Source organism: Teleopsis dalmanni, chromosome 1 (assembly GCF_002237135.1).
Source record: "Teleopsis dalmanni isolate 2A chromosome 1, ASM223713v2, whole genome shotgun sequence".
Classification (NCBI taxonomy): Eukaryota; Metazoa; Arthropoda; class Insecta; order Diptera; family Diopsidae; genus Teleopsis; species Teleopsis dalmanni.
In genome coordinates, this window is record NC_051846.1 from 141,301,421 (window position 1) to 141,310,797 (window position 9,377).

General features: G+C 31.0%; 1 protein-coding gene across 4 annotated transcripts in view; it reads right to left on the minus strand.

Annotated features, from left to right (window-relative positions):
* Window positions 1–7,907, minus strand: part of LOC119669051 (circumsporozoite protein-like) — a 173,141-nt gene extending 165,234 nt beyond the window's left edge. For 3 of the 4 annotated variants that reach the window (XM_038078780.1, XM_038078783.1, XM_038078781.1), the window contains exons 1-4: window positions 7,786–7,907; window positions 7,629–7,730; window positions 2,580–2,681; window positions 1,557–1,634 (exon numbers count right to left, since the gene is read on the minus strand). In XM_038078780.1, coding sequence (XP_037934708.1) covers window positions 1,557–1,634; window positions 2,580–2,681; window positions 7,629–7,730; window positions 7,786–7,837 — 334 coding nt within the window. In that variant the 5' untranslated portion in view covers window positions 7,838–7,907. The remainder of the gene's footprint in view (window positions 1–1,556; window positions 1,635–2,579; window positions 2,682–7,628; window positions 7,731–7,785) is intronic. The other variant, XM_038078782.1, reaches the window with a different exon arrangement.
* Window positions 7,908–9,377: the final 1,470 nt, after the last annotated feature.

Below are 9,377 nucleotides of genomic sequence, written 5' to 3' on the forward strand. Positions count from 1 at the left end.
CCACCATATGAACCAGCAGCGCCACCTCCATAAGTTAAGCTAGAATCTCCATTACCTGGAATTAGTGATTTGATTTAATTGAATCCTATAACTAGAAACAATATCCTTGCATTATTACAGTATCATAACAGAAACATTATACCTACTTATAATAAAATCTTGTTCATTCTGTTAGTTTTGTTATCGTTAAGTACTAAGTAAATAATAATCTATTTTGAAAAGATTTGCAATATTATGAACTAGCAGATTATTTTTATGATGATGGGAGTTACTATGTTTCTGTGATTGTAGATTGCAGACAGAAATTTGATTGCCTGATTTTATATTAGAAGCAATAAGAATTTTATTTCAAATTATAAATTTTCTATTTTTCTTAAAGCAATTGTGTTTGATAAGATGATGTAGAATCTAATGATCTAATAAAATATTATTAAATGCTCTAACAATTTGATTGGCAAAAAATATACAGCATAGTTCTCTTTGTTAATTAAAAAATTAAGTAATGAGCCTATTAAACAGCATGATGTTAAATGTATATAACCTCAGAAGGTTTGGTCGTTTAAGGACTCATAGGAATACTGATGTACCATATTGATAGAAATATACCTGAAAAGAATTTCTGTCAATCGATAAGAATGTCGGAGTACATTTTTCATTATTTGCATTGATGTCACCCAAAAATTTTCAATATATTATTTCTATGGAATGGTTAAAGCTTATCCTTTATCCTTACCTCCAGACGAACCAGCAGCATCACTTCCTGAAGAACTAGCAGCATCACCTCCTGAAGAACCAGCAGCATCATCTCCTGAAGGATCAGCAGCATCGCCTCCTGAAGAACCAGGTGCACCACCATCAAATGCTAAGCCACCATCTCCATTACCTGGAATTAATGATAGGTTTTAATTAAATCCCATTATTAGAAATATTATCCTTGGCATAACATATTTTTATGCTGAATAGGAAGAATCATTATAATAAAATATAGTTCGTTTTGACTTTTAGTTTTATTCTCGTTTAGTACTAACTATACAAGTTGAAATCGAACTATTGTACAGATGGATTCCATGTGCTTGAGTATATATACTTGCGTCTTTAAATTGAAATTGATGAGTAGTTAGTAAAATTAACAAAAATTTTTTACTGATTTAAGATTTCATAACTCAATATGTACTCTTAAAATCATGTTAATAATGAGTTAATAAAATACTGGAAAGTTATCTTTCCATATAATTATTGAATTATATGACCTAATAAAATACTCTTAAATGCTTTATCAATTTGATTGGAAACAAATATGCAGCACAGTTATTATCTATGTTAAATTAAAAGTTAAGTAAAGAGCCTATTAAATAGCATGATGTTAAATGTATATAACCCCAGATGATTTGGTCGTTTAAGGACGTATAGGAATACTGGAGTACCATATTATTAGAAATACCCTTAAAATAATTTCTGTCAATCCAGTACATTTTTTATTATTTGCCTTGATGTCAACCAAATATTTTCAATATATAATTTCAATGGAATGGTTAAAGCTTATCCTTTATCCTTACCTCCAGGAGAACCAGCAGCATCACCTCCTGAAGGACCAGGTGCGCCACCAACAAATGTTAAGCCACCATCTCCATTACCTGGAATTAATGATAGGTTTTAATTAAATCCCATTATTAGAAATATCCTTGCCATAACATATTTTATATATATACGTATATATATATAAGTATATATATATATATATATAATGTATATACTTGGGTCTTTAAATTGAAATTGATGAGTAGTTAGTAAGGAAATCTATATATTTTAGTTAACTGCAGAGTAATACTATTATCGAAGTACAGTGTAAAAATTTTTATTAAATTGATTAACTCAAAACTTTCAAAATGGTTAGCAAAGAATAAGCAAATATATGAAATTTAAGCAGATTTTTTATAAAATTAATCTACGGTTCACTAAACCAATTACACTTCCTAAGCTTCTCTAGATGTATCCTTGTTGGCCCGGCTAAGGTACACTTGGAAATCGTTAAGGGAAGTAGTGCCATTCTCGAAATACTTTAGAGGAAGTACTTTTTAAAGAGCTTATCAGACTGTTTATCGCTAATAACGAAAGACCTATTAAATGATCTAAATTCGATAGGATGGATTTAGTCTGTATCTTAGGTTTTGTTGCCAACTATATACAAATTATTAATGCACTTCAAGGTCACTGGAAAGTTATCTTTCCATATAATTATTGAATTATATGACCTAATAATATACTGTTATATGTTTTATTAATTTGATTGGAAACAAATATGCAGCACTGTTCTCTATGTTAATTTAGAAATTAAGTAAAGAGCCTATTAAACAGCGTGATGTTAAATGTATATAACCCCAGATGATTTGGTAAACGACCAATATAGGAATACATATAGGAATACTGGAGTACCATATTGATAGAAATATACCTGAAAATAATTTCTGTCAATCGAAAAGAATGTCGGAGTACATTTTTCATTATATATATTGATGTCAAACAGATTTTTTTCATATTTTGTTCCTATAGAGTAGTTACACTTTTTTGTTTACCCTTACCTCCATTAGCACCAGCGTTTCCACCTCCAGAGGAATCAGCCGAACCACCATCAAATGAAACAGAAGCACTACTTTCGGCTGTTATGCTGGGACCTCCATTGCCTGAAATTGGTGACATGTTTCAATTGAATTCCATTATTAGAAATATTATCCTTTATGCTGAATATAAAGAATCCTAATAATAAAATGTAGTTCGTTTTGACTTTTAGTTTTATTCTCGCTTAGTACTAACTATACAAGTTGAAATCGAACTATTGTACAGATGGATTCCATGTGCTTGAGTATATATACTCTTTCGAAAACAGATTTATATTTTTCAGAAATTTAAGTTCATTTAGCAAATGCTTACGTTACACTCGATCAATTCGATACGCTCATTACAAGTGTTAAGTAGCGGAACCTTTTAGTTTTCTTAACAGATTCAACAAAATTAATATTTTATGTCACAGAATATTTACTAAAAACTCCCTACACTCTCTCCTTTAAGTTGAAATTGATGAGTAGTTACTTATATAAACAAAAAAATTTTACTGATTTACGATTCCATGCCTCAATCCGTACTCTTAAAATCATGTTAATAATCAGTTAATAAAATACTATGTTATGCAGTATACCACTTCCTTTTTAAGATCTAGACTTGTAATGTTAAATAAAAGACGTTCGTGTTGATATGAAAATAAGCACTTCCTCTAGGAAACAAATATTCCTCAATCAGATGCTCTTATATTGTCAGTGGGACATTGGAAAGCCTATGTGGCTTTTTATGTTGTCCTTGTTGACTGATTTGGTATTTCAGATTAAGTAAAGAGCTTTATTAAGTCTACTATCGTTATCTTAGCTACGCCAAAACTGTTTGTAGACTTCAAATTCCTACTGGTACAGCAGGAAGATATTTATTGAACTGGTGAATTAAAGAAACCATCAAAATGGTTAACAAAAACTAAGCATAAATATGAATTTTAAGCAAATTTTTCATAAAATTAATCTACGGTCAAATATATCAATTAAAGCTCCTAAGCTTCTCTAGATTTGTCCGTAGGGGTACCGGTTGACGTTTACTTGGAGGCCGATAAGAGAATTAGTTACCTATACTTTTCCAGCTTGCTTATAATAAGTGCTTATAATTATAATTAGACTAGATTTTGGGAACTTATCGAAATTGATCATGTGAATACTGCAACGTTTAAAATTGTGTATTTTTCGGTAGGAAGTAGAACCATAAACCATTTTCTCCTCGAATGCTCGATTTTGCGTTTAGAAGAAACGTTTTTCGAGAAGAACATTTTAAACGACTCTTTATCTGTGGTAACGAAACACCTATTAAATAATCTAAATTCGACAGGATGGATCTATTTAGTATCTTATGGGTTCTAGTAATGTAGTAGTTAATTGAGGTCAATGGAAAGTTATCCACTGTCCTACCACTTCGATCAACCAACCAAATTTTCTGAACTTCATTAAAAGTGAAGAAGGAAAGAAGGATTCTTGCTTGTTTATTCATGTCGTTCCGAAATCGTTTGGGTTTTCTTCAGTTTTACTAAGATATAACATTCATGGTTATATAATTCAACAAAATCCAGTTTATAAGAACCAAACAATCTCAAAAGAAGTTAATACACTTAATTCATACTTAGCCGTCGTAAAGAATGGTTTATTATTATTAAAAGAAGGTATTGTACACTGCGACCTGAAAGATCTATTGTGTCCCTTACTCGGGTAAGTGTTTCTCCAAGTCTAATTTTTTGAATCCTCATGATCCATAAAACATCCTCCAAGGTGTTTTTCCGCTTGTGCATCAGTGCCAAGCATTTCCTAAGCATATGGTATGCAATTTCTCTCTTTTTTCTACACTATCTGCAGTATGAGTTGGATTGAATTCGTAATTTCGATAGGTGATTATTCGATCTACTGTGATCGGTCAAGAATCCCGTAATAGTTCTTAGGTTATTTTTTGATTGTGCTTTGCAATCTTTGTATCGTTTTACGTTGTAAGTCGATAACAGCATTTTAGATTGTGAGAGTCCTAGTAACCTTTCCCAATAGAGTTCTCTTTCCTTTTCCTCTACGCTATTAATAAGAGTAGGTAGATTTTCTTTGCCAAGACTACAGAATGGTTCTGGGCCTATCATTTTTGAGGCTGTGCCTCTTCTTGCAAGTTTGTCTATCATTTCATTGCCTTGGATACCAGCATGTCCCGAAATTCATATTAGGTTCACCTGATAGTTCCAGCTGAGTATGTTCAGCTTGTCAATGTACTCCCATACCAGTTTGGATGTTACATGGTAGGATATGAGTGCCCTTATAGATGCCGGGCTGTCAGTCAGTATTGCGATTTTACGGTTCCGGTAGTTACGTTTAAGGTTGAAACTGGCGCATCTGTCTATCGTGTATATTTCCGCCTGAAAGATGGTTACATTATTTCTTAGTGCTTCCCAGTATCTTTTACCTGGTCTATAAATACCAGCCCTATTTCCTTCATTGGTGAGGGAGCCGTCTATATATCATGTTTCCTTTTATTACTTGGGTTTTGGAAAAGCCTTCCAAATTCTTTTTATTGCCGAGTTCAGTTTTGAAGTTTTTTGTAAAGTTAAGCTTTACAATCATCTTGTCTGTTGGCATAATAAATGGTTTAGTTAAACAAATTCCTGAAAATGTAATAACCATCAACCAAAACCTAGAATCAATGCTAAAAATTCTCACCCAACTAATGACAAACTTTATTGGCATCTACTCAAAGCTTAGTGCAAGAGATAGTAAAATTTCAAAATCAAATAATGCAGTTTCTTAGAGCTAATAAATAAACTGTCTTAGAATGTGTCACTGGAATGCCAATGGCATTCGCCAGCACAAACTTGAAGTTATAAACTTTCTCAAGTCCCACACTATTGATGTTCTGCTAATATCTAAAATCCATCTATCTAGCAAGAACAATTTTTCTGTACCTGGATTCAATTTATACTTCACGAATCATTCTGTATATATGCCCAACTTCTAATTAACTCAGGAATTAATCACCACGTCCTAGAACAGCTGTTCACAGCTCACATTGAAGCTGCGAAAATAAGCATTAACTTCATTGAAGATGAAGTCGTGCTAAGTGCTGGCTATTGCCCTCCTAGATTTGTTGTTCATAGATTTTTTTCATAATCTCGGTAATAAATTTATATTAAACTCAAAATCAAACTTATTCAGTATGCTGTAAAAAATCCAATTATGTATCAACAAGTTCCCGGAATATGTACACATTAGCAAAAATGCTGATAGAGTTACCTCAAATAGCTATCAAAATATTGTCAAAAATATTCAACGCAATACTTCGACTTGGGTACTTTACTCAAATTTGGAAAATTTCGCAAATTATGATTCTTCTTGATATAGCACATGCTTTTGACATGTTTTGGCTTGCTGGTCTTATTTATAAAATCAAGGAAAACACTCCTGATAACACTGACGAAATGCTAGAGTTATATCTTCAGGACAGGAAATTTCACATAAAAGTTGGAAGCTATACAACAGCTAGTCTCAACATAAAGGCTGCAGTTCCTGAAGGCAGTGTTCTAGGTCCAATATTTTACATTTTGTTTACTTCGGACATACCAAATAACTCACGTCTTGTGACTTCTACGTTTGCTTATAACACTGCTATCCTTAGTTCTCATCAAAATAAAGTCATGGCATCTAGAGACTTAATTGATTACCTTAAACTCATTGAAACATGGTTAGCCAACTGGCGTATTCGCGTAAATCCAAGCAAAAGTACGCATGTAACATTTACCCTGCGAAAGGACACATGTCCCCCAGTAACCTTCAACGGTATCACCATTCCACAATTAAACACCGTATCGTATCTGGGTGTTCATTTGGATAGGAGACTAATTTTGTGCAAACATTTTGAGGCTAAGCGAACTGAAAAAAGCTACAGGCGCAATTATATTGAATTAAAATTCCAAGTTACGGCTTAACCACAAAATGTTTACTTAAGCCAATTTGGAAAAATGGCGCTGAATTATGGAGCAATGCATATTCCTCCAACATTAAGTTAAATCAGCGTACTCAATCCAAAATCCTTCTCTTAATTACTGGTGCTCAGTGGTACATAAGAAGCGATAAAATTCATGAAGATTTGAAATAATTAGAACCACCTGGCAAGGAACCTACTGATAACGAGGTCTTCTTCAAGATTACGCAGAAAAGAAGTACCAACTCACTGATTTTCTTTTCTTATCCTTCAGATATTTATTAAATGATCAACTTAATTTAAACTTTAATTTACTTTAATTATTATCAATTAACTCCAACTATAGTTGTCATTTAATGTGTTTGCTTGAGATTTTTAAGATTTTAATACTTATTGTAAATCTTCTTAAAAAAAGATTTCAATAAATGAAATAAATATATTATTTATAATAAAAAAATATTATTATTTATATAGTTGCAAAACTCCTAACTCTTGAAAACAACAATCTATTTTGAAAACATTTGTAAAATTAATAAAAAGCTTAAAAGAATTAAAATTTTTTCTAAGGATGGTATGGGTTGAGTAGAGTGTAATTATCTGCTAAAACGGAAAAGAATAGAAACAAAGGCTTCTAATTTTTGTGATTGTAGTTTACAAAGAGCAATTCGATTGCCTAAATTTGTGTTAATAGAAATAAGAATAATATTTCATATTAAAACCATTTTAGTTTTCTTAAAGTAATTGTCATTATTGAATTAAATGACCTAATAAAATATTGTTAAATGTTTTATCAATTTCATTGGAAACAAATATGCAGCACAGTTCTCTATGCTAATTTAAAAATTAAGTAAAGAGCCTATTAAACAGCATGATGTTAAATGTATATAACCTCAGGAGATTTGGTAAACGACCAATATAGGAATACATATAGGAATACTGGAGTACCATATTGATAGAAATATACCTGAAAATAATTTCTGTCAATCGAAAAGAATGTCGGAGTACATTTTTCATTATTTATTCTGATGTCAAACAGATTTTTTTCATATATTATTTCTATAGATTAGTTAAACTTTTTTGTTTACCCTTACCTCCATAAGCATCAGCGTTTCCACCTCCAGATGAATCAGCCGAACCACCACCAAATGAAACAGAAGCACTACTTTCAGCTGTTATGGTGGCACCTCCATCGCCTGAAATTGGTAACATGTTTTGATTGAATTCCATAATTAGAAATATTATCCTTGCCATAACACGTTATGCTGAATAGGAAAAATCCTAATGATATAATCGTGTTCATTTTAACTTTTAGTTTTGTTCACGTTTAGTACTAACTATACAAGTTGAAATCGAACTATTGTACAGATGGATTCCGTGTGCTTGGGTATATATACTCTTTCGAAAACAGATTTATATTTTTCAGAAATTTAAGTTCATTTAGCAAATGCTTACGTTACACACGAGCAATTCGATACGCTCATTACAAGTGTTAAGTAGCGGAACCTTTTAGTTTTCTTAACAGATTCAACAAAATTAATATTTTATGTCACGGAATATATACGAAAAATTCCCTACACTCTCTCCTTTAAGTTGAAATTGATAAGTAGTTACTTATATAAACAAAAAATTTTTTGATCCATGGATCAATCCGTACTCTAAAAATCATGTTAATAATAAGTTAATAAAATGATTGGTTATGCAGTATACTACTTCCTTTTTAAGATCTAGAGTTGGAATGTTAAATAAAAGTTGTGCGCGTTGATATATAAATAAGTAAATCGTCTAGGAATCAACTATTTCCCAATCATTTGAAAGTAATTGATTGGTTACTCCATATATGGATGTGATAAACGAAGATGGGACTACTTGTATTATAAAAATATATTCTATTAAATATAATACATTCTGAGACATGAACAGATCGTTTACGGGTTCTTATGTGTCGTGGGCAAACGTTAGTGGCTTATTTGAGAATTTCTTAAGTAGATTAACAATTCTGATATTAAAACGAGTTAATCTATATATTTTAGTTAACTGCAGAGTAATTTTTACACTGTACTTCGATAAGTACAGTGTAAAAATTTTTATTAAATTGATTAACTCAAAACTATCAAAATGGTTAGGAAAGAATAAGCAAATATATGAAATTTAAGCAGATTTTTCATAAAATTAATCTACGGTTAACTAAACCAATTATACTTCCTAAACTTCTCTAGATGTATCCTTGTGGGCCTGGTTAAGGTACACTTGGAAATCGTTAAGGGAAGTAGTGCCATTCTCGAAATACTTTAGAGGAACTACTTTTTAAAGAGCTTATCAGACTGTTTATCGGTAATAACGAAAGACCTATTAAATGATATAAATTCGATAGGATGGATTTAGTCTGTATCTTAGGTTTATTTTTCTTCTATTGAACTTAAAAATTTAGTTTATTTTTATTTTAATTTTTTTTTATGATGTAGGAGTTTTTCTTATTATTTAACTTCTAATTTTATGAATACTTAAATTTAAAAAGATTGTTCTAAATTGTTTTCTTATTTTTATAATAATCTTTCTTCTTATTTGAGAGCTTTGGGATTGTAAAATGGATAAAAATAATTAAAAATTTTTCCTGAAATGTGGCACAGTATGAGGACTTTGAAAGTATTGTGGATATATTATGGAACATAAAATGCGTTCAATATAATTTTTAATATAAAGGTTTTATCACAAGATCCACCTATCTATTGTATATAATGAGAACATATTCAGTGAAATACTGAAAGGAATAGCACACAAATTATCAGTGTTAATACGGTGTCAGTAATACGAGAAATGTTGCTATATATAAAACGTTAAAG